Source organism: Salmo salar, chromosome 20 (genome assembly GCF_965601325.2).
Source record: "Salmo salar chromosome 20, fSalSal1, whole genome shotgun sequence".
NCBI lineage: Eukaryota > Metazoa > Chordata > Actinopteri > Salmoniformes > Salmonidae > Salmo > Salmo salar.
This window is the reverse complement of record NC_138310.1, coordinates 61,915,348-61,939,712: the sequence shown is the minus strand read 5'-3', so window position 1 is coordinate 61,939,712 and position 24,365 is coordinate 61,915,348. Positions and strand designations below refer to the sequence as shown.

General features: G+C 43.8%; 2 protein-coding genes across 4 annotated transcripts in view; both read left to right on the top strand.

Moving 5' to 3' along the window:
- The first annotated feature begins 109 nt into the window (after nt 1–109).
- On the top strand, nt 110–22,329 carry aifm4 (apoptosis inducing factor mitochondria associated 4). 2 transcript variants are annotated; one of them, XM_014162718.2, is made up of 19 exons: nt 110–513; nt 1,353–1,446; nt 1,735–1,844; nt 2,414–2,523; nt 2,650–2,694; nt 2,815–2,896; nt 2,987–3,099; nt 3,264–3,350; nt 3,566–3,657; nt 12,065–12,195; nt 12,402–12,517; nt 12,659–12,730; nt 12,856–12,919; nt 13,219–13,295; nt 13,399–13,516; nt 19,203–19,301; nt 20,725–20,800; nt 21,461–21,565; nt 21,704–22,329. In XM_014162718.2, exons 1-19 carry the CDS (start codon nt 399–401, stop codon nt 21,732–21,734), a joined length of 1,737 nt encoding a protein of 578 aa, XP_014018193.1. In that variant the 5' UTR covers nt 110–398; the 3' UTR covers nt 21,735–22,329. The 2 variants fall into 2 exon arrangements, with proteins under 2 accessions (XP_014018193.1, XP_014018194.1); XM_014162719.2 differs by lacking the exon at nt 3,264–3,350.
- Nucleotides 22,330–23,766: 1,437 nt separating this feature from the next.
- The window catches only part of LOC106581042 (vacuolar protein sorting-associated protein 53 homolog), a 31,925-nt gene continuing 31,326 nt past the window's right edge, over nt 23,767–24,365 (top strand). The window contains exon 1 of one of the 2 annotated variants that reach the window (XM_014162716.3): nt 23,767–23,933. In XM_014162716.3, coding sequence (XP_014018191.1) covers nt 23,847–23,933 — 87 coding nt within the window. In that variant the 5' untranslated portion in view covers nt 23,767–23,846. The remainder of the gene's footprint in view (nt 23,934–24,365) is intronic. The other variant, XM_082966621.1, reaches the window with a different exon arrangement.

The window sequence follows — 24,365 nt, the reverse complement described above, 5'->3', positions numbered from 1 at the left end:
TGCATTACGCTGCCTTGTTGACAACATGACCAAGCGGCGCAGATTAGGCTCCCTCACTGTTCTTGCCCGTACGTACCACGGGCCATGTCCCAGTGCACCTAATCGAACTCCCTTACCGTGGGTGTGGAAATTGAAGAGTTCCCTAGCGCTGCCACCATCACATTTCTGCTTAGTCATTCTCACTGTATGTTTTGTTTGCCAAAGTGATGACTGTATGGGTTATTTCAGTTATTTATTTTGTCGCAAACAGCCTACACCCTTGGATAAGATAAGACGAGTTCAGCTTGGTTTGGTTCTTTTGGTGCTGCCGTCGGTAGAAAAGGTCGCCGAAGTCTTGGGTCCATCTGCACAGTGACAGACTGCAGCATCATCGTGATACCGCGTGACAGTGGCTTGGGATGCACGCGCGAACGACGCTTTGGTTGAAAAATAAGGCGACCGGCTGTTTTGTACAGAGATACGGTTCACGTTTCGTTTTCTCTGGGACCAGTGCATTGTCTGGCAGGAAAACAGGTGAGCAAAGTTGGTTATTTAGCAATTCATGGGCTGTTCTAGGAAACTATGTTCATAATTTTGACAGCAACCGTATAGCCATCGGTTGGAAAACACAGAAGCCATCGGAGAGAATAGTTCCTCCCCATTTGACAGCATTTCCTTAAAAACCTCTTAAAGATTGGAGGATCACCAAAAATGACATACACTAATCTAACTGTCTGTAGCTCAGGACCTGAAGCAAGGATATGCATATTCTTGATACCATTTGAAAGGAAACACTTTGACGTTTGTGGAAATGTGAAATGAATGTAGGAGAATATAACACATTAGATCTGGTAAAAGATAATACAAAGAAAAAAACATGTGTTTTCTATTTTTGAAATGCAAGAGAAAGGCCATTATATAATTTAGGAGTCTAGGTGCAATTTAGATTTTGGCATTGTATGGCCACAGTTTTAGACTGATCCAATGAACCATTGCATTACTGTTCAAAATGTTGTATCAAGTCTGCCCAAATGTGCCTAATTGGTTTATTGATACATTTAAGTACATAACTGTGCACTCTCCTCAAACAATAGCATGGTATTATTTCACTGTAGTAGGTACTGTAAATTGGATAGTGCAGATAGATTAACAAAAATGTAAGCTTTCTGGCCATATCAGATATGTTTATGTCCTGGGAAATGTTCTTGTTACTTACAACGTCATGCTAATCACATTAGCGCACGTTAGCTCGGACACCGATCATGTAGAGGTAAAAAACCATCCCCTTTGCATTATCTTCTTTGTGGGAAAAAACGACAGAGATAAACTTCCTTTTACATTTTCCCTGCGCAATATGATTTTCTTCCTTGCAGATATGAGTCAAGGCCAGGGTCAAGATCCTACAGGTCAGGACCAAGATCAGGTCACTGGGATGGTGTGTCTGGAGTCTGACCTGCAAGATGGACAGTAAGATCTTATCACACACCCATCACACAATCAGATAGCTTATTTATATTATAGTACTTCTGCTGCAAATGTAAAATACTAAGTATATTATTCCATAGTAGGCCTAAAGGTAGAGTATTATACACCGACATGCAAGTATTCAAATAACATATTACGTTCATGTCATTACCCATGACTGGACGTTAGAGGCCATAAGTAAAATACAGTAACACAACTTTATTTGATCCTTTCCATGTTATTCTTATATTTGTCAGCTATCTAAATGTGACTATCTGTTCTCGTCTATAGGATGAAGGAGGTGGAGGTGGATGAGCAGAAGATTCTATTGGTCCGTACCCAGGGCCTGTATAGTGCTGTAGGGAGCAAATGTTCCCACTATGGCGCTCCTCTCATCAAAGGTATTATCTACACACACACACATGCATGCACACACACCCGTCCACATGCACGCACACTCGCAGGAGTGTAAGCAAGTCATGACATGTTCATGGCGGGGCCATGAGTTAACAGATATTATTTATTCTAAACCATTGTGTTGAAAATTGGGTCAACCCATACAGGCTTGTGTGTTTTGGTAGTTTATTCATTCATGTAGAGTGTATTTACATAGAGAACACTGTATTCAAAACTCTGTCATGAAAAATGTAATCTGGCAGGCTTGTTGACAGTTCCATTGATGCAAATGTACAATAATGGCATTTGTCAAGGTGTCATTCACCATGCTCTGTGGATGCTGGCTATGCCCTTTTCATACGTCTCACATTACGATCTGATTGGGTGCAAAAACCGTCAGTGCCACTATCATTAGTCATAATCAGGGGTCAAAGTAGGCCGGTACGGTCCGGTGTCCTGGTAAGTAAATCGTGGGGGTAATAAACAGTTATTAGTCAGATTGGAGAGTGGAGAGAATATTGTGACTACTGTAGTGTTTTGAACAATGAAAATGTCATGCTCTCTCACGTCACAGGAGCCTTAGTCGGGGACAGAGTGAGATGTCCCTTTCATGGTGCGTGCTTCAACATCAAGACTGGAGATATTGAGGAGTATCCTGGCCTGGACTGTTTGCCTAGTTATAAGGTATTAACTTGCTTTATATTAATAATGCAGTTTAATAACTGAGGAACAATAACTGTGAATCAATGGATACTTTGTCTTGAATGTGTTGACTCTGTCACCTACACTAACCCATCTTTATTTTCTAAGGTCAAAGTTGAAGATGGTAAAGTTTATGTGTCAGTAAACAAAAAGGTCAGAAATAATGCATGATTTTCTCAACATAGTCTCTCTTTCCTAAATGTACATGTAGCTTACTGAGTACATTTGGTGCGTAGATGGACCTTATGACTAAAGTATCCATGATCTCCTCAGTCTTTGAAGCTGTACAAGCGGGTGAAGGATATGAGCTGCAGAGTGTCAGGGGTCAGGCACACCATCCTGCTGATAGGAGGAGGTGAGGACTGGGCCTGAAATGTCAGGAAAAAGGGGAGGCTTCTTCAGGGAGTGGAGACCTCAAACCTAAATTATGTGTGTGTGTGTACAGGACCTGCCTCTTTGCTGTGTGCCGAGACTCTGCGACAGAACCGCTACGAAGGTCGAATCGTCATGGTGACCAGGGACACCCTGCCACCAATTGACAAGCCCAAGCTCAGTAAGGTAAGGGTGAAAGGTCATGAGTCAGTTGAAAGCTGGCATAACCACCGCTGTTCTAGAACACTTCCGAAAAGAGCATCTTTTGAGCCCACCGGGGTGTGAAGTTATTTTAGTATCCACAAAGTTTGCAATGCCCCTTCTCTTCCTCTCTTACTACTCCTCCTCAGGCAATGCATTTGGAGAGTGTTAGCCTCCTCCTTCGGCCAACTGACTTCTTCCAGCAGCATGACATAGAGCTGTGGATGCAAAAGGAGGTCAGACCAGGGGGAGGAATAATGTGGCAATAATTAACCTGTTGACATAGCCTACTGGAGTATCTTTTTATGAGTTGTCAGCCCACACAATGTATTGAAGCCATATAGATAATGTAGCATACTGTCTTTGGTCAGTAGCACCATGTGATCTAACTTGTGATCAAATCCCTGGCGTAATCTAAATGTGTGTGTGTATTTGCCTGGGTTGTTTGTAGGCAGTATCTGTGAACCCAGTGGAGAAGACAGTGAAGCTGAATGACGGCTCCTTGCATTACTATGACCAGCTGCTCATATCAACAGGCTGCAGGTCAGTGGCCTGTTACTGTTACCCCTCCCTTATCGAACGCCATTTGGGTCCTTGTGTGTCAAAAAGATCCACGTTAAATTACACTATTTGATGTGTCGATTAACAAAATTCTATTATAGAATATTGTGTGCGCTGACTTTGCATGTGCAGGCCAAGCACCACCACTACAGTCAGTAGCACTGTCAAAGCTGTAAATAAAAAAGTCTGCAAATAAGCAATACCGCGTTGGTAATAAGCCATAATTTGTTCAACTAAATGGGAAAGCAGTGTGAACAGCCTTCTATACTCCGCTTCCATTGTTTTGATCACGCGAAATGGGATATGTTCAGAGTGGCTTCAGAAAGTAATATCGACACATATACCGATACGGTGAATGAGTTTATCAGGAAGTGCATAGGAGATGTTGTACCCACTGTGACTATTAAAACCTACCCCAACCAGAAACTGGATAGATGGGAGCATTCGTCAAAACTGAAAGCACGAACCACCGCATTTAACCAGGCCAAGAAAACTGAGAATATGGAAGAATACAAACAGTGTAGTTATTCCCTCCGCAAAGCAATCAAGCAAGCTAAACGTCAGTATAGGAACAAAGTTGAGGGACAAACCCCTTGGCATTTTTCCTATTTTGTTGCCTTACAATCAAGAATTAAAATAGATTTTTTTGGGGGGTTTGTATCATTTGATATACACAACATGCCTACCACTTTGAAGATGCTAAATATTTTTTATTGTGAAACAAACAAGACAAAAAAACTGAACTTGAGCGTGCATTACTATTCACCCCCCCAAAAGTCAATACTTTGTAGAGGCACCTTTTGCAGCAATTACAGCTGCAAGTCTCTTGGGATATGTCTCTATAAGCTTGGCACATCTAGCCACTGGGATTTTTGCCCATTCTTCAAGGCAAAACTGCTCCAGCTCCTTCAAGTTGGATGGGTTCCACTGGTGTACAGCAATCTTTAAGTCATACCACAGATTCTCAATTCGAATGAGGTCTGGGCTTTGACGAGGCCATTCCAATACTTTTAAATGTTTCCCCTTAAACTCTTACATCTAGACGTTCCGCTAGCGGAACACCTGCTACAATATCCAATGATAGGCGTGGCGCGAATTACAAATTCCTCAAAAATACAAAAACTTCAATTTTTCAAACATATGACTATTTCACAGCATTTTAAAGACAAGACTCTCCTTTATCTAACCACACTGTCCGATTTCAAAAAGGCTTTACAGCGAAAGCAAAACATTAGATTATGTCAGCAGAGTACCAAGCCAGAAATAATCAGACACCCATTTTTCAAGCTAGCATATAATGTCACAAAAACCCAGAAGACAGCTAAATGCAGCACTAACCTTTGATGATCTTCATCAGATGACACACCTAGGACATTATGTTATACAATACATGCATGTTTTGTTCAATCAAGTTCCTATTTATATCAAAAAACAGCTTTTTACATTAGCATGTGACGTTCAGAACTAGCATACCCCCCGCAAACTTCCGGAGGAATTTGCTAACAATTTACTAAATTACTCACGATAAACGTTCACAAAAAGCATAACAATTATTTTAAGAATTATAGATACAGAACTCCTCTATGCACTCGATATGTCCGATTTTAAAATAGCTTTTTGGTGAAAGCACATTTTGCAATATTCTAAGTACATAGCCCGGCATCACAGGTCTAGCTATTTAGACACCCGGCAAGTTTAGCACTCACCAATATCAGATGTACTATTATAAAAGTTTGATTACCTTTTGTTGTCTTCGTCAGAATGCACTCCCAGGACTGCTACTTCAATAACAAATGTTGGTTTGGTCCAAAATAATCCATCGTTATATCCAAATTGCGGCGTTTTGTTCGTGCGTTCCAGACACTATCTGAAAGGGTAAATAAGGGTCGCGCGCATGGCGCAATTCGTGACAAAAAAAATCTAAATATTCCATTACCGTACTTCGAAGCATGTCAACCGCTGTTTAAAATCCATTTTTATGCCATTTTTCTCGTAAAAAAGCGATAATATTCCGACCGGGAATGTCCATTTAGCTAAACAGAGGAAAGTAAACAAAGCTTTCGGTCGATGCGGGCACGAGCCTGAGTCTCACAGTACTGTAACCAGCCACTACCCAAACGCGCTACTTTTTTTCAGCCAGAGCCTGCAAAGCCACGATTCAGCTTTTTACCGCCTTCTGAGACCCTATGGCAGCCGTAGGAAGTGTCACGGGACAGCTAAGATCCTCACTCTTCAATAAACAGAGACAAGAAGAACGACACCTTGTCAGACAGGCCACTTCCTGCATGAAATGTTCTCAGGTTTTTGCCTGCCATATGAGTTCTGTTATACTCACAGACACCATTCAAACAGTTTTAGAAACTTTAGGGTGTTTTCTATCCAAAGCCAATAATTATATGCATATTCTAGTTACTGGGCAGGAGTAGTAACCAGATTAAATCGGGTACGTTTTTTATCCAGCCGTGAAAATACTGCCCCCTAGCCATAACAGGTTAAACCACTCAAGTGTTGCTTTAGCAGGATGCTTAGGATCATTGTCCTGCTGGAAGGTGAGCCTCCGTCCCAGTCTCAAATCTCTGGAAGACTGAAATAGGTTTCCCTCATCAATTTCCCTGTATTTAGCGCCATCCATCATTCCTTCAATTCTGACCAGTTTGCCAGTCCCTGCCGATCAAAACATCCCCACAGCATGATGCTGCCACCACCATGCTTCACTGTGGGGATGGTGTTCTCGGGGTGATGAGAGGTGTTGGGTTTGTGCCAGACATAGCGTTTTCCTTGATGGCCAAAAAGCTAAATTCTAGTCTCATCTGACCAGAGTACCTTCTTCCATATGTTTGGGGAGTCTCCCACATGCCTTTTGGCGAACACCAAACGTGTTTGCTTATTTGTTTCTTTAAGCAATGGCTTTTTTTCTGGCCACTCTTCCGTAAAGCCCAGCTCTGTGGAGTGTACGGCTTAAAGTGGTCCTATGGACAGATACTCCAATCTCCGCTGTGGAGCTTTGCATCTCCTTCAGGGTTATCTTTGGTCTCTTTGTTGCCTCTCTGATTAATGCCCTCCTTGCCTAGTCCGTGAGTTTTGGTGGGCGGCCCTCTCTTGGCAGGTTTGTTGTGGTGCCATATTCTTAAAAAAATAATAATAATGGATTTAATGGTGCTCTGTGGGATCTTCAAAGTTTCTGATATTTTTTTTATAACCCAACCCTGATTTGTACTTCTCCACAACTTTGTCCCTCACCTGTTTGGAGAGCTCTTTGGTTTTCATGGTGCCACTTGCTTGGTGGGGCCCCTTGCTTAGTGGTGTTGCAGACTCTGGGGCCTTTCAGAACAGGTGTATATATATACTGAGTGTCACGTCCTGACCAGCAGAGGGAGTAGTTGTTTAGTATTGTGGTCAGGACGTGGCACAAGTACTGGGTATGTGTTTGTCTAGTATTTCTGTTTCTATGTTGGTCTGTGTGGCTCCTGATCAGGGACAGCTGGTTATCGTTGTTCCTGATTGGGAGTCATATATTAGGAGTGTGTTTGTCACCTGGTTTTTGTGTGTTGTTTTATTTTGCACTGCTGTATGTAAGTACATAGCCTGTGAAACTGTCTAGTCGTTTATTGTTTTCCCTTGTATGCTTTATTCTAAAGTAATTAAAAGATGAGCATTCATATCCCGGCTGCGATTTGGTCTATTCAACACGGCTACACCTGTGACACTGAGATCATGTGACACTTAGATTGCACACAGGTGGACTTTATTTAATTCATTATGTGACTTCTGAAGGTAATTGGTTGCACCAGATCTTATTTAGGGGCTTCATTGCAAAGGGGGTGAATACATATGCACACACCAGTTTTCCGTTTTTAATTTTGTATAATTTTTTTTTTTAAACAAGTAATTATTTTCACTTCACCAATTTGGACTATTTTGTATATGTCCATTACATGAAATCCAAATAAAAATCCATTTAAATTACAGCTTGTTGTCACATCGGTCGTCGAAAGGGGACCAAGGCGCAGCGTGTAAAGTGCTCATATTTCCTTGATTAATGAAAACACTTAAACCAAAATAACAAAAATGACAGCCAACAGTTCCGTGAGGTACACTGACAAAACGGAAAACAACTACCCACAAAACCCAAAGGGAAAACAGGCTGCCTAAGTATGGCTTCCAATCAGAGACAACGATAGACACCTGCCTCTGATTGGAAACCATACCCGGCCAAAACATAGAAAACAAAACATAGAAATAGAAATCTAGAAAAAGCCCACATATAAACAGAAAACCCAAAACCACCCAAAACAACCACCTGTCACACCCTGACCACTCTACTATGGAAAATGACCTCTTCCAAGGGTCAGGACGTGACACTTGTAATGCAACAAAATAGGAAAAACGCCAAGGGGGTGAATACTTTCGCAAGGCACTGTATGTGGCAGGATCTACAGACAATCACGGATTGCTTACCACCCCAATAGATCCACAGATGATGCAGTCGCCACTACACTGCACACTGCCCTGTCCCATCTGGACAAGAGGCATACATATATAGAACGCTGTTCATTGACTATATCTCAACCCTCCAAGCTTATCAAGCTCGAGGCCCTGTGTCTGAACCCCATCCTGTGCAACTGGGTCCTAGACTTCCTGACAGGTCACCCCCAGGTGGTGAAGGTAGGAAACAACACCTCCTCTTCGCTGATCCTCAACACTGGGGCCCCACAAGGGTGCGTGCTCAGCCCCCTCCTGTACTCCCTGTTCACCCGTTACTGCGTGGCCAAGCTCGCCTCCAACTCAATCATCAAGTTTGCAGACGACACAACAGTAGTAGGCTTGATTACCAACAACGATGAGACAGCCTACAGGGAGGAGGTGAGGGCTCTGGGAGTGTGGTGCCAGGAAAATAACCTCTCACTCAATGTCAACAAAACTAAGGAGATGATCTTCGACTTCAGGAAACAGCAAAGGGAGCACCCCCCCTATCCACATCGATGGGACCGCAGTGGAGAAGATGGAAATCTTAAAGGTCCTTGGAGTACACATCACTGACAAACTGAAATGGTCAACCCACACAGACAGCGTGGTGAAGAAGGCACAACAGCGCCTCTTCAACCTCAGGAGGCTGAAGACATTTGGCTTAACACCTAAAACCCACAAACTTTTACAGAAGCAGAATTGAGAGCATCCTGTTGGGCTGTAGTACTGTCTGGTACGGCAACTGCACTGCCCACAACCGCAAAGCTTTCCAGAGGGTGGTGCGGTCTGCCCAACCCATTACCGGGGGCAAACTTCCCGCCCTCCTGGACACCTACAGCACCCAATGCCATAGGAAGGCCAAAAAGATCATCAAGGACATTAACCACCCGAGCCACTGCCTGTTCACCCCACTATCATCCAGAAGGCGAGGTCAGTACAGGTGCATAAAAGCTGGGACCGACTGCTAAACAGCCATCACTAGCACATCAGAGGCGGCTGCCGATAGACATAGATTAGAAATGGATCACTAGCCACTTTAATAATGTTCTGTATCTAGCATTACTCATCTCATACAGTTGAAGTCGGAGGTTTACATACACCTTAACCAAATACATTTAAACTCAGTTTTTCACAATTCCTGACATTTAATCCTAGTAAGAATTCCCTGTCTTAGGTCAGTTAGGATCACCACTGTATTTTAAGAATGTGAAATGTCAGAATAATAGTAGAGAGTGATTTATTTCAGCTTTTATTTCTTTCATCACATTCCCAATGGGTCAGAAGTTTACATACACTCAATTAGTATTTGGTAGCATTGCCTTTTAAATTGTTTAAATTGGGTCAAACATTTCAGGTAGCCTTCATCAAGCTTCCCACAATAAATTGGGTGAATTTTGGCCCATTCCTCCATGACAGAGCTGGTGTAACTGAGTCAGGTTTGTAGGCCTCCTTGCTCGCACACGCTTTTTCAGTTCTGCCCACAAATTCTATATGGGATTGAGGCCAGGGCTTTGTGATGGCCATTCCAATACCTTGACTTTGTTGTCCTTAAGCCATTTTGCCACAACTTTGGAAGTTTGCTTGGGGTCATTGCCCATTTGGAAGACCCATTTGCGACCAAGCTTTAACTTCCCGACTGATGTCTTGAAATGTTGCTTCAATATATCCACATAATTTTCCAGCCTCATGATGCCATCTATTTTGTGAAGCACACCAGTCCCTCCTGCAGCAAAGCATCCCCACAACATGATGCTGCCACCCCCGTGCTTCACGGTTGGGATGGTGTTCTTCGGCTTGCAAGCCTCCCCCTTTTTCCTCCAAACATAACGATGGTCATTATGGCCAAACAGTTCTATTTTTGTTTCATCAGACCAGAGGCCATTCCTCCAAAAAGTACGATCTTTGTCCCCATGTGCAGTTGCAAACCGTAGACTGTTTTTTTATGGCGGTTTTGGAGCAGTGGCTTCTTCCTTGCCGAGCGGCCTTTCAGGTTATGTTGATATAGGACTAGTTTTACTGTGGATATAGATACTTTTGTACCTGTTTCCTCCAGCATCTTCACAAGGTCCTTTGCTGTTGTTCTGGGATTGATTTGCACTATTCGCACCAAAGTACGTTCATCTCTAGGAGATAGAACGCGTCTCCTTCCTGAGCAGTATGACGGCTGCATGGTCCATGGTGTTTATATTTGCGCACTATTGTTTGTAGAGATGAATGTGGTACCTTCAGGCGTTTGGAAATTGCTCCCAAGGATGAACCAGACTTGTGGAGATCTACAATTTGTGGAGGTCTTGGCTGATTTCTTTTGATTTTCCCATGGTGTCAAGCGAAGAGGCACTGAGTTTGAAGGTAGGCCTTGAAATACATCCACAGGTACACCTCCAATTGACTCAAAGGATGTGAATTAGCCTATCAGAAGCTTCTACAGCCGTGACATCATTTTCGGGAATTTTCCATGCTGTTTAAAGGCACAGTCAACTTAATGTATGTAAACTTCTGACCCACTGGAATTGTGATACAGTGAAATAATCTGTCTGTAAACAATTGTTGGAAAAATGACTTGTGTCATGCACAAAGTAGATGTCCAAAACGACTTGCCAAAACTATAGTTTGTTAACAAGACATTTGTGGAGTGGTTGATACATTTAGGTTGGAGTCATTAAAACTCATTTATGTAAACTTCCGACTTCAACTGTATGTATAAACTGCGCTCCACTATTCTACGGTATCTTAGTCACTTTTAAATTGTGTTTACATATTGCATCACTGTAACGGGTCTTCTTAGAGAAGTGGAGGAGTCAGGCGCAGGACACAGGGATGAAGGTAAACCAAAACGTGTTTACTAAAATTATTAAATCCATCTTCTCTTAAAAATACATAGTCTGGAGAAAACACCTCCAACTACACTAAACAGACAAACAATCACCGACAAGACAAACAGGAAATGCAGAGGTTTAAATAATGAACATAATTAGGGAAACTCAAAACAGGTGTACACAATAAAGACAAAACCAAACGAACAGTGAAACATCGATCGGTGGCAACTAGTAAGTCGGTGACGTCGACCGCCGAACAAGGAGAGGGGTCGACTTCGGCGGGAGTCGTGACAATCACCCATTTCATATGTATATACTGTATTGTATTCTATACTACACCACTGACTGTTAAGATTAGATTAGGAATCACTGGTCACTTTAAGGAAATGAAACACTAGCCACTTTAGTAATGTATCCATATCTTGCATTACTCATGTGTACATATGTGTAAACTGTACTCTATACTATTCTACGGTATCTTAGTCTCTTTAACTGTTTGTAAATATTGCATCACCAATTTCATATGTATATACTGTACTCTATAATATCCAATGCCGCTCTGACATATGTATATATATTCTTAATCCATTCCTTACTTAGATTTACGTGTATTTTGGGTATATGTTGTGAAACTGTTAGATATTACTGCACTGTCGGAGCTAGAAGCACAAGCATTTCTCTACACCCACAATAACATCTGCTAAACACGTGTATGTGACCAATAGAATTTCATTTGATTTGATTTATCATCCCTAGAGTGAATACAGTACTTGTCAGCACTAAGCAAGAGGATGATATTTTTAGGTCCTTTTGTTGACTACAGTAATCAAATATGGGCACATTTTAAAGAATCAATCACACTGGTCCCCTGCCTGTCTTGGTATATGCTACCTAGACAATGTCAGAGCCATAGCTATAGGCCTACAGCGTTTGTCACCACATTCTCCATGACAATCACATTCTCATTTGAATTGGTGACCATTTGAATTCTAGATGTCAAACTCTACTGAATCTGTATGCCTACCTAATGCTCTGTCCAATGCTAGCATACTAGCATGTTAGCTGTTGTTTTACCCACGTCTCCCTCTCTTTCTGCCTCCTTGTAGGGCGAGGCCTCTGAGCTGTCCTGGCTCTGAGTTGGAGGGAGTGAGGATACTGCAGAGCTACGAGGACGCCAAGGAGATCCACCAATCCTGTGTGGGAAAGAAGGCTGTGGTCGTTGGAGCCTCCTTCATAGGTTAACCATAAAGAGATCACTTCATTCTGTACACTGAGGAGAAGTCCTATTTTGTAATTTAATTTATAAATGAAATGTATAAGTAGTTTATTAACTATAGGTTTGTGACTTGGTTGCTTACAGTAAGGTGAGGTTGTTGTATTTGATAAGACTTTGATTTGTGTTCCTCAAAACCAGGTTTTCCCTCATCTGTTTTTACATCATAGGTATGGAGGTGGCATCCTACTTGGCAGACAAAGCTGCCAGTGTGGCGATGGTTGGCAACGGCTCATATCCCTTTGAGAGGTCCCTGGGCCCAGAGATTGGGAAGATGACAATGCAGGTCTGAGACAATGGTTATCATATGTAATGTACTCTACCTGATACAACACCCACCACTAGGCTACAAACGTTTCTGAATATGTAACTCCCAAGTTTTGGTTGTATAAATCAAACATGAGTGTGTGTTTCTCCTCTGTCGAAGATGTTGGAGGAGAGCAAAGTCAAGTTCTACATGAACGACGGAGTGGTGGAGATCATAGGGGAGAATGGCAAGGTAAAGTAAATCAATATTCACCCAGCAGCAAACATCACCACAACTTATATCACTGTAATACACGTTATGGACATTCTCTCAAGACCCATAGAGATGATTAAGATGGAAAATTGTTGTTTGTATAGGTGAAAGAGGTTGTTCTGAAAAGCGGTGCGGTTGTGGAAACGGATGTGGTGATAGCAGGGATCGGTAGGTAATTTGATACTTCTGTATATCCTTAAAGATCTATAAAGGATCCATTAGAGTTTCCATCAGCTCACACTTTCCCTGTTAAATCTCTACATGGTCTCTGTGGAACTTTCCCATCCTATTTCCACCATTTCTTTGAATTAACCTGACCTAGGTTCAAATAGTATTCGGTGTACGGCAAGCTCAATCAAGCAGAGCTGAAATATTTTAATGAAAATAAATAATATTTGAACCCAGGTCTGATAGATGGGGTTTCACAATGTTGGACTTATTGATGTAACATCATGGTTGCTCCTTAGGTGTCATCCCTAACTCTGACTTCCTGAAGGAAAGCCAGGTGGAGGTGGATTCTAGAAAGGCTGTCATCATTGATAAGGTAACCATGATGATGGTTATCATTAACAAGCTATAGTTATGTTGAGGTAATAACTATGGTACTAATGGTTTACACTCCCCAACACATTGCTGCTTCCCTACAGTTCATGAGAACCAACATTCCAAATGTTTTTGGAGCAGGAGACGTGACGTCCTTCCCTCTCACCATACGGAAAGACCAGAGGGTCAATATTGGACATTGGCAGTTGGCATCAGCTCACGGTAAAATCTAATTTTATTTGTCACATGTTTCGTAGACAAAAGGTGTAGACTAACAGATATTCTTACTTATGGGTCCTTTTCCAACAATGCAGAGTTAAAAATAAGATAACATGTAAATAGTGACATGAGGAATAAATACCCAGTGAATAATTAATCGAAATAATGAGTAAAAATAACATGGCTATATATAGGGAGGAGAAAATAACATGGCTATATATAGGGAGGAGAAAATAACATGGCTATATATAGGGGGGAGAAAATAACATGGCTACATATAGGGAGGAGAAAATGACATGGCTACATATAGGGGGGAGAAAATAACATGGCTACATATAGGGGGGAGAAAATAACATGGCTACATATAGGGAGGAGAAAATAACATGGCTATATATAGGGAGTAGAAAATAACATGGCTATATATAGGGAGGAGAAAATAACATGGCTATATATAGGGAGGAGAAAATAACATGGCTACATATAGGGAGGAGAAAATAACATGGCTACATATAGGGGGGAGAAAATAACATGGCTACATATAGGGGGGAGAAAATAACATGGCTACATATAGGGAGGAGAAAATAACATGGCTACATATAGGGAGGAGAAAATGACATGGCTACATATAGGGAGGAGAAAATAACATGGCTATATATAGGGAGGAGAAATAACATGGCTATATATAGGGAGGAGAAAATGACATGGCTACATATAGGGAGGAGAAAATAACATGGCTATATATAGGGAGGAGAAAATGACATGGCTATATATAGGGAGGAGAAAATGACATGGCTACATATAGGGAGGAGAAAATAACATGGCTATATATAGGGAGGAGAAAATGACATGGCTACATATAGGGAGGAGAAAATAACATGGCTACATATAGGGAGGAGAAAATGACATGGCTACATATAGGGAGGAGAAAATAACATGGCTATATATAGGGAGGAGAAAATGACATGGCTACATATAGGGAGGAGAAAATAACATGGCTACATATAGGGAGGAGAAAATAACATGGCTATATATAGGGAGGAGAAAATAACATGGCTTTTTATAGGGAGGAGAAAATAACATGGCTATATATAGGGAGGAGAAAATAACATGGCTATATATAGGGAGGAGAAAATGACATGGCTACATATAGGGAGGAGAAAATGACATGGCTATATATAGGGAGAAGAAAATAACATGGCTATATATAGGGAGTAGAAAATAACATGGCTATATATAGGGAGGAGAAAATAACATGGCTATATATAGGGAGGAGAAAATAACATGGCTATATATGTCACGTCCTGACCATAGAAAGCTCTTATTTTCTATGATAGAGTAGGTCAGGGCGTGACTGGGGTTTTTTCTAGTTATTATTTTCTATGTGGGGTTCTAGTTTAGTTTTTCTATGTTTGGGTGATTTGTATGATTCCCAATTAGAGGCAGCTGGTAATCGTTGTCTCTAATTGGGAATCATACTTAAGTAGCTTGTTTTTCACTTGTGGGTTATGGGATATTGTTTATGTGTAGTTGCATTGTTAGTCACGGTTCGTTTATTCTTTATTTGTTTTGTATTTTTCTTAAGTTTCACTTTATAATAAATTATGTGGAACGCTACTCACGCTGAGCCTTGGTCTGATCATTATTATGACGAACGTGACAGAATATCCCATCCGACCAGGACCAAGCAGTGTGACCAGGTGAAGGAGTCCTGGACTTGGGAAGAGATTCTGGATGGGAAGGGATCCTGGACTTGGGAAGAGATTCTGGATGGGAAGGGATCCTGGACTTGGAAAGAAATCCTGGCAGGTCAGGATCGCCTTCCATGGCGGGAGACGCAAGCGGTGAAGGAAGGACAGCGACGACGACAGGGTTCGCGGCCACGACACAAGCCCAAGAAGCAACCTCAAAATATTTTTTTGGGGGGGGCACATGTGTTGGTCGGCGAGGCCGAGGGGCGAGTCGGAGAGCGAAGAGGTATATTGGGGTGAGTCAGAGTCCGTTGAGGAGTTATTGGATAAATTGGAGGAGAGTGAACGGAGGGGAGATTTAGAGACTTTCGAGGAATTGTTGGATAAATTGGAGGAGAGTGAAGAGAGAGAGCTGTTGGTTTGGTGTAGTATGCATGGCATTCGCCCTGAGGAGCGTGTTAGTCGTCCAATGCCAGCTGTGTCAGCTCCCCGTACTTGTCCTGAGAAGTGTGTTAAAGTTCCGGTACAATTGAGGCCAGCTATACGCACCAGGTCTCCAGTGCGCCTTCACAGCCCAGTACGTCCTGTGTCACCTCCTCGTACTCTCCCTGAAGTTCGTGTCCCCAGTCCGGTGCGTCCTGTGCCTGCTCCCAGCACTCGCCCTGCAGTGCGTGTCACCAGTCCGGTGCTAGCTGTATCGGCCTCACGCATCAGGCCTCCAGTGCGCCTTCACAGTCCAGGATATCCTGTGCCAGCACTACGCACTGTGTCGCCAGTGCGCCTTCACAGCCCAGTGCGTCCTGTGCCAGCGCCCCGCACTTGCCGGGCTAAAGTGAGCATCCAGCCAGGACGGGTTGTGTCAGCTCTACGCTCCAGACCTCCAGTGCGCCTCCACGGTCCAGTATATCCTGCACCGGTTCTACGCACCAGGTCTCCAGTGCGCCTCCACAGCCCAGTGCGTCCTGTGCCTGCTCCCCGCACTCGCCCTGAAGTGCGAGGCACCAGTTTGGCACCACCTGTGCCGGCTCCACGCACTAGGTCTCCAGTGCGCATTCCCAGTCCAGTACATCCTGTGCCTCCTCCTCGCACTCTTCCTGAAGTGCGTGTCCTCAGTCAGGTACGTCCTGTGCCTGCTCCCAGCACTCGCCCTGCAGTGCGTGTCACCAGTCCGGTGCTAGCTGTATCGGCCTCACGCATCAGGCCTCCAGTGCGCCTTCACAGTCCAGGATATCCTGTGCCAGCACTACGCACTGTGTCGCCAGTGCGCCTTCACAGCCTAGTGCGTCCTGTGCCAGCGCCCCGCACTTGCCGGGCTAAAGTGAGCATCCAGCCAGGACGGGTTGTGTCAGCTCTACGCTCCAGACCTCCAGTGCGCCTCCACGGTCCAGTATATCCTGCACCGGTTCTACGCACCAGGTCTCCAGTGCGCCTCCACAGCCCAGTGCGTCCTGTGCCTGCTCCCCGCACTCGCCCTGAAGTGCGAGGCACCAGTTTGGCACCACCTGTGCCGGCTCCACGCACTAGGTCTCCAGCATTCCCAGTCCAGTACATCCTGTGCCTCCTCCTCGCACTCTTCCTGAAGTGCGTGTCCTCAGTCAGGTACGTCCTGTGCCTGCTCCCCGCACTTGCCCTGAGGTGCGTGTTACCAGTCTGGCGCCACCTGTGCTGGCCCCACGCATCAGGCCTCCAGTGCGCCTTCCCGTTCCGGCGACGGTTCCCGGTCCGGATCTTCCGGCGACGGTCCGCGGCCCGGAGCCTCCAGAGACGGTCCGCGGCCCGGAGCCTCCAGAGACGGTCCGCGGCCCGGAGCCTCCAGAGACGGTCCGTGGCCCGGAGCCTCCAGCGAAAGTTTCTAAAGTTTCACTTTCTAATAAATTATGTGGAACACTACTCATGCTGCGCCTTGGTCTGATCATTATTATGACGAACGTAACAATATATAGGGAGTAGAATATAACATGGCTCTATATAGGGAGTAGAAAATAACATGGCTATATATAGGGAGGAGAAAATAACATGGCTACATATAGGGAATATCGGTACCTACTAGATGTGCAGGTAATTGAGGCAGCTATGTACTGTACATATACTGTAGGTAGGGATAAAGTGACTAGGCAACAGGATAGATAATAGACAGTAGCAGCAGCGATGTGGTAAGTGTGTGTGTGTTTGATGTCATTATGCATGTGTGTTCATGTTATGTGTGTGGGCGTATGTAGTGTGTGTGTTGGGGTTTAAGTATGTGTGAGTGTGTGGGTAGAGTGTGTGCACAGAGTCGGTGCAAGAGAGTTAGTGCAAAAAAGGGTCATTGCAGGTAGTTTGTGAAGCCATTTGATTAGCTATTAAGCAGCCTTGTTTAGAAGTCTTATGGCTTGGGGGTAGAAGCTGTTCAGGGTCCTGTTGGTTCCAGTGCATTGGTATTGCTTGCCGTGCGGTGGCAAAGAGAACAGTCTGTGGCTTGGTTGGCTGGAGTCTTTGAGAATGTTTTGGGCCTTCCTCTGACACCGCCTGTATAGAGGTCCTGGATGACAGGGAGCCCTTTTTGAGGATCTGATGGCCCATGCCAAGTCTTTTCAGCCTCCTGAGGGGAAAGAGACGTTGTCGTGCCCTCTTCATGACTGTGTTGGTGTGTTTGGACCATGATAGATCCTTAGTGATGTGAACACCGAGGAACTTGAAGCTCTCGACCCACTCCACTACAGCCCCGTCAATGTGAATGGGAGCGTGCTCGGCCCTCCATTTCCTGTAGTCCACAATCAGCTCCTTTGTCTTACTGACATTGAGGGAGAGGTTGTTGTCCTGGCACCACACTGCTAGGTCTGACCTCCTCCCTATAGGTTGTCTCATTGTCGACGGTGATCAGGCCTACCACTGTCGTGTCGTCAGCAAACTTAACATGGTGTACAGGAGGGGACTAAGCACGCAGGAGGGTACTAAGCACACACCCATGAGGGGCCCCCGTATTGTGGGTCAGTGTGGCAGAAGTGTTGTTGCCTACCCTCACCACCAGGATCCAGTTGCAGAGGGAGATGTTCAGTCCCAGGGACCTTAGCTTAGTGATGAGCTTTGAGGGCACTATGGTGCTGAACTCTGAGCTGTAGTCAACGAACAGCATTCTCATGTAGGTGTTCCTTTTGTCCAAGTGGGAAAGGGCAATGTGGAGTGCAATAGAGATTGCGTCATCTGTGGATCTGGGGAGGTATTCGAATTGCAGTGGGTCCAGGGTGTCTGGGATGATGGTGATGATGTGAGCCATGACCAGTCTTTCAAAGCACTTCATGGCTACAAATGTGAATGTTATGGGGCTATAGTCATTTAGACAGGTTACCTTGGTGTTCTTGGGCATAGGAACTATGGTGGTCTGCTTGAAACATGTAGGTATTACAGACTGGGTCAGGGAGAGGTTGCAGCCTTGTGAATGTTAACCTGTTTAAAGGACTTACTCACATCAGCTACGGAGAGCATGATCACCCAGTCGTCTGGAACAGAAGGTGCTCTCACGCATGATTCAGTGTTGCTTGCCTCGAAGCGAGCAAACAAGGCATTTATCTTGTCTGGTAGGCTCGTGTCACTGGGCAGCTTGTGACTGCCCCTGCTACATCCAATGAGCGTCAGAGCCGGTGTAGTAGGATTCGGTAGCAGGATTTCTTATATGCGTCCGGGTTAATGTTCGGCACCTTGAAAGAGGCAACTCTAGCCATTTAGCTCAGGGCGGATGTTGCCTGTAATCCATGGCTTCTGGTTAGGATATGTACGTACGGTCACTGTGGGGACAATGTCATTGATGCACTTATTAATGAAGCCGGTGAGAAAAAAAAGACTGCTATGCCTGTATTCTTCATTCACGATCCTGAAGCTTTTGTCCCAGCCTATCACTAACACACCTGATTCAGCACAAAAAAACAGAAGTCAACCACTATGGATATGGCAACGAGAGAATGTCAATTGGTTGGATGTTAGAAATGGAATTAACATTTTTAATGTGTTTGCTTTTTCCTCAGGAAGGGTTGCAGCACTGAATATGTTACAGAAGCAGATTAAGATCGATTCTGTTCCTTTCTTCTGGACAGTGCTGCTAGGGAAGAGTGTCCGCTACACAGGTGATAATCCGAGATGAGATAGTGATACCTCTAAACTCTTAGAAAAAGGGTTCCAAACGAGTTCCATGTAAAACCCTCTGGAAAATGTTCCACGTGGAACCCAAAATGGTTCTACCTGGAACCAAAAATGGTTCTTCAAAGGGTTCTCCTATGGGGACAGCCGAAGAACCCTTTCAGGTTCTAGATAGCACATTTGTTTCTGTTTCATTCTACACTCTTAGAAACAGTCACTGTTCAATTAACTTACAGTGCATTTGGAAAGTTTTCAGACCACTTGACTTTTTCCACATTTTGTTACGTTACAGCCTTATTCTAAAATGGATTACATAATTTTTTCCCTCATCAATCTACACACAATACCCCATAATGACGAAGCAAAAACAGCACATTTATAAAAATAAAACAAACTTCAATATCATATTTACACAAGTATTCAGACCCTTTACTCAGTAATTTGTTGAAGCACCTTTGGCAGCGATTACAGCCTAGAGTCTGTTTCGATACAACACTACAAACTTGGCACACCTGTATTTGGGGAGTTTCTCCCATTCTTCTCTGCATATCCTCTCAAGCACTGTCAGGTTGGATGGGGAGCGTCGCTACATGGCTATTTTCAGGTCTCTCCAGAGATGGTTGATCGGGTTCAAGTGCGGGCTCTTGCTGGGCCACTCAAGGACATTCAGAGACTTGTCCACTCCTGCATTGTTTTGGCTGTGTTCTTAGAGTCGTTGTCCTGTTGGAAGATGAACCTTCGCCCCATTCTGAGGTCACCTCCTTGACCAAGGCCCTTCTCCCCAGATTGCTCAGTTTGGTCGGGCAGCCAGCTCTAGGAAAAGTCTTGGTGGATCCAAACTTCTTCCATTTAAGAATGATGGAGGCCACTGTGTTCTTTGGGACCTTCAATGCTGCATTTTTTGGTACCCTTTCCCAGATCTGTGCCTTGACACAATCCTATCTCGCAGCTCTACGGACAATTCCTTCGACCTCATGGCTTGGTTTTAGCTCTGACATGCACTGTCAACTGTGGGACCTTGTATTGACAAGTGTGTGCCTTTCCAAATCATTTCCAATCAATTGAATTTACCACAGGTGGACTCCAATAAGTTGTAGAAACATCTCAAGGAAGATCAATGGAAACAGGATGCACCTGAGCTTAATTTCAAGTCTCATAGCAAAGATTCTGAATACTTATGTAAATAAGGTATCTGTTTTTTTATTTTTAAGAAATTTGCAAAAAATGTATGACAATTTTCATATTGTCATTATGGGGTATTGTTTGTAGATTGATGAGGATTTTTTTGATATAATACATTTTAGAATAAGGCTGTATCTGAACAAAATGTAGAAGAAGTCAAGGGGTCTGAATACTTTCCGAATGCACTGTATGTTGTCTTATTTGTCTCTTATACCTTTCGTTTCCAAGGCTACGGTGAAGGATACACAGAGATCATATTCAAGGGCAAAGTTGAGGAGAGGAAGTTCCTAGCTTTCTATATCAAGTAAGTGACAATGCATTGCTTTACATTCCCTTTCTGTTTTGGTCGGTAGTTTTGTAAATGTCATATCTATGCCTAAGATGCATCGTGTGTAGTTGGGCACAACGTAGGAAAATGTTTTGCAACGGAAATTAAAATGACCGTTCTTATTGGACAGGACAAGTTCTGTTTTAATGTTTCTTGGGGGCCTTCCGAGTGGCGCAGCAAACTAAGGCATTGCATCGCAGTGCAAGAGGTGTTACTACAGACCCGGGTTCATTCCCAGGCTATGCCACGTGGCCGGGAGTCCCATAGGATGGCGCACAATTGGCACAGCGTCGTCCGGGTTTGGCCAGGGGGCTTTACTTGGCTCATCGCGCCCTAGCAACTCCTTGTGGCGGGTCGGGTGCCTGCAGGCTGACCCCGGTCGCCAGTTGAAAGGTGTTTCCTCCGACACATTGGTGCGGCTGGCTTCTGGGTTAAGCTGACGGGTGTTAAGGAGCGCGGTTAATCGGGTCATGTTTTGGAGGACACATGACTCCACCTTCGCCTCTCCCGAGCCCGTTGGGAAGTTGGAGCGATGAGCCAAGATCAAAAAAGGGGGGTAAAAATAGAAAAAGACAATTTAAATAAATATAATTTTCCTTGAACACAACTCTGAAAGCATACATATGTGATCACCAGGGATGATCAGGTGGTGGCAGCAGCCAGTCTGATGTTTGACCCTGCTGTCGCTCGACTGGCAGAGATGATGTCAAACGGATTAGTCATAACCAAGGCACAGGCACAGTGAGTTACCATTTTATATGTACACAGGCAAGAGAAATATATGAGAGAAAGAGGCAGTGTGTTCATGCCTTAGAATGGTGATAAGTTAATCAAAATGTTGTATTTCCCACATAATCTTAGTTTACGTCTCTTTTGTAGGTCTGATGACCTCAGTTGGTTGCAAATGTAAACCTCCTCTTCCTGCAACACTCCATGGTCAATGCCCGTCGACGGTACCTCCTTTAACCCTCAAATCAATATATATATAAAACATTTTCTTACTCTTCTCTCTGTTTCCTTATCACTCTTTATTCTTTCCCCACTTGCCAAAGTCAATTTTTCCATTAAAACCAAACCAAAGGCCATTCAGATCTGTCCAAGGCACTGTAACCATGGTTACAGACGACTTTGATTCCATTCTTGTTCCCTGGCCTGTGTGCCCTTTGATGACACATCAAATTAGCAAGAACAACTCTGTAATATACAGTGAGTGGGAACAGCATAATAAAATTAACTCAAATGGCAACAATTCAGACTTTATTGAAGGCTTTGAGATGTAGAGACTAGACCGTAGCTGTTACAACAGACAGAGAGAGATGGACAAGGGATTAAATGAAATTAATAACTACGACAGTAATCTGCTAGTTCGTTAAACATGGTACTGTTACTGTACAATAAAAAGCCAATTGGTCTCAGGAATATGTTTGCTGATCGAAAACTACTGGGCGTTCTGTGTGATCTGTAGTTTTTTAAATCTTCTTAGGAATAAAAGGACTATTCTATGACATGTCTTCATTGCCTTTGAATGTCTTTACAGTTACGGTATTTGGAATAATGGTAGTCTATCACACCTTTTCTCAATACACAATAGACCTATGCTCCATATGCTGTGGTTCAGGTGGTGAGAAATAAGAGTAGCTGCCTAGGGATATCAAGGTCCTCCAGTATCCCAGAAGTATCCCAGAAGCCCCGGCCCGCCCTAATATTGAATGTGATGCGTTGCCTGTCAGGAATGGAGTGGGGGGAAGATAGAATGGTGTTGAAAAAGCACTGTTAAGGTCATCACTGGATTATGGAAGTGTAACAGCATATGAAACAGCAGCTCAGACATCTTTAAAAAAGCTAAATGTAATCCAGGCCCAAGCCCTAAGAATATGTTATGGAGCACTCAGGACCTCCGGTGGCAGCGATGCAGGTAGAGGTGGGAGAGATGCTGTTAAAGTTAAGAAGACAACAGCTAACCATGACATTGGGTAAATCTACAAGGACATAAGGTTACAAGTCCTACAAAAAAGGTACTTCTAGAGTGCCGGGAACATGAACAAAATCTGAATATAAGTGTGGATAGGCAATAACATGGCAAGAGAGATGGGGTTGTTTGGGAGGGAGTTTAGGCCCACTTCGTTCTTCCTGCTATCCCACCTTGGTTGCTCCCCAGCCAGTGATAGATCTAGGATTGCTTGAGAGATTAAGAGCTGTTGAGGAATAGATTCCGTTGTAAGTGAACATTTAAGTACACAATACTATGCCTTCTTGATTATATTCACAGATGGATCTAAGGACCCTAAAACAGGGAGGACAAGTGCAGCTTTTAGTGTTCCTGAGTTTAAGGTGGCAGTGACAAAAGAGCCACAAATAATGTATCTGTTTACACAATGGAGTTGGCCATACTCTTGGCTGCAGAGTGGCTGGAGGAGACAGGGTAGTCATCTGCTCTGACTCTGGTGTAGCACGGATTACCTTAAATTAATTTGTGTCTCAGAGCAGATAGGATGTATTTTATGAGGTTTTGTAAAGGGTGGTTAAAAACAGTGGTTAGAAGCAAAGGGAGGTCCTCAGGCCGAGAGAGAAGGGAGGAAAATGTAATCACAAGGCTGAGACTGGGACACACAATGCTCAATAATACATTGAAATTGGTGGGGAAACATCCAACTGGGAGGTGCGATCATTGTCAGGAGGAGATGGAGACAGTGGAACACATTCTATTTCAGTGCCAGAAATATTGGAGGGAAAGGGAGCGATTGTTATTAGGTTTGAGGAGTAATGGGGTTGAAGAGACAAGATTAAGTGCACTGCTGGGTAAATCTTCAGGGGGATGTAGTATTTAATTATGTATTTCGTGTCCTTAAGGAGACGAGAATATTGGGTAGGATTTAGGCCTTTCTGTCTCTGGTTCACACTCCAGTCCAGTTGGTGGCGGTAATGCACCTTAAAGTTGGTTGCCAACCGCCATGTAAAATCCCCAGAAGAAGGAGGCGAAGACCTGGCTCTGCTTTCTGCGGTAGTTAGCTAGTTGTTCATTATGATGGAGGAGGAAGAATTGGAATTTGCGGAGGATTTGGAGGCTATTTTGCACCTTACTCCAGAGGTGCAGTTGGCCATCGAGCAGGTAATCGTGTGCTAAGTGGGATAGTTTCTTATCTACAATGAAAATAGTAATCTGTATTCAGGCATGAGCTAGATAGCTAGCTTACCTAATGTTAGCTGTGTTGTTGTCCTAGTTAGCCAGCCAGCTACATTAGGGTTGTTAGCTGTTTTAGGGACCTTTGCGTACAGCTAGATAAGTTATTTAAAATACATGTAAACAGTCATATTGTCTCTTAGGTTTTGTATTTCTAGCTAGGTAACGTTAACTGACTAACTCGCTTTGTCTAACAACTGCAACCTCCCTTTTGGTAAAAGCCAGACAGATTGCCACCCCGGCCTTACTGGTACCTGTCATTGAAACTGACACTAACACGGATTCCAAACCGGCTTTGCGCGTGTACCATCGAGCATAAATGTATTTTGTCCCCCCACACCAAACGCGATCACGACACGC

Excerpts from the sequence above, each read along its gene's own strand:
- aifm4 (XM_014162718.2), top strand. The coding sequence starts at position 399 with ATGCACGCGCGAACGACGCTTTGGTTGAAAAATAAGGCGACCGGCTGT. Across the intron at positions 12,920-13,218 it reads TGTGGTGATAGCAGGGATCG|GTGTCATCCCTAACTCTGAC; the intron begins GTAGGTAATTTG and ends GTTGCTCCTTAG. Across the intron at positions 19,302-20,724 it reads GAAGAGTGTCCGCTACACAG|GCTACGGTGAAGGATACACA; the intron begins GTGATAATCCGA and ends TTCGTTTCCAAG.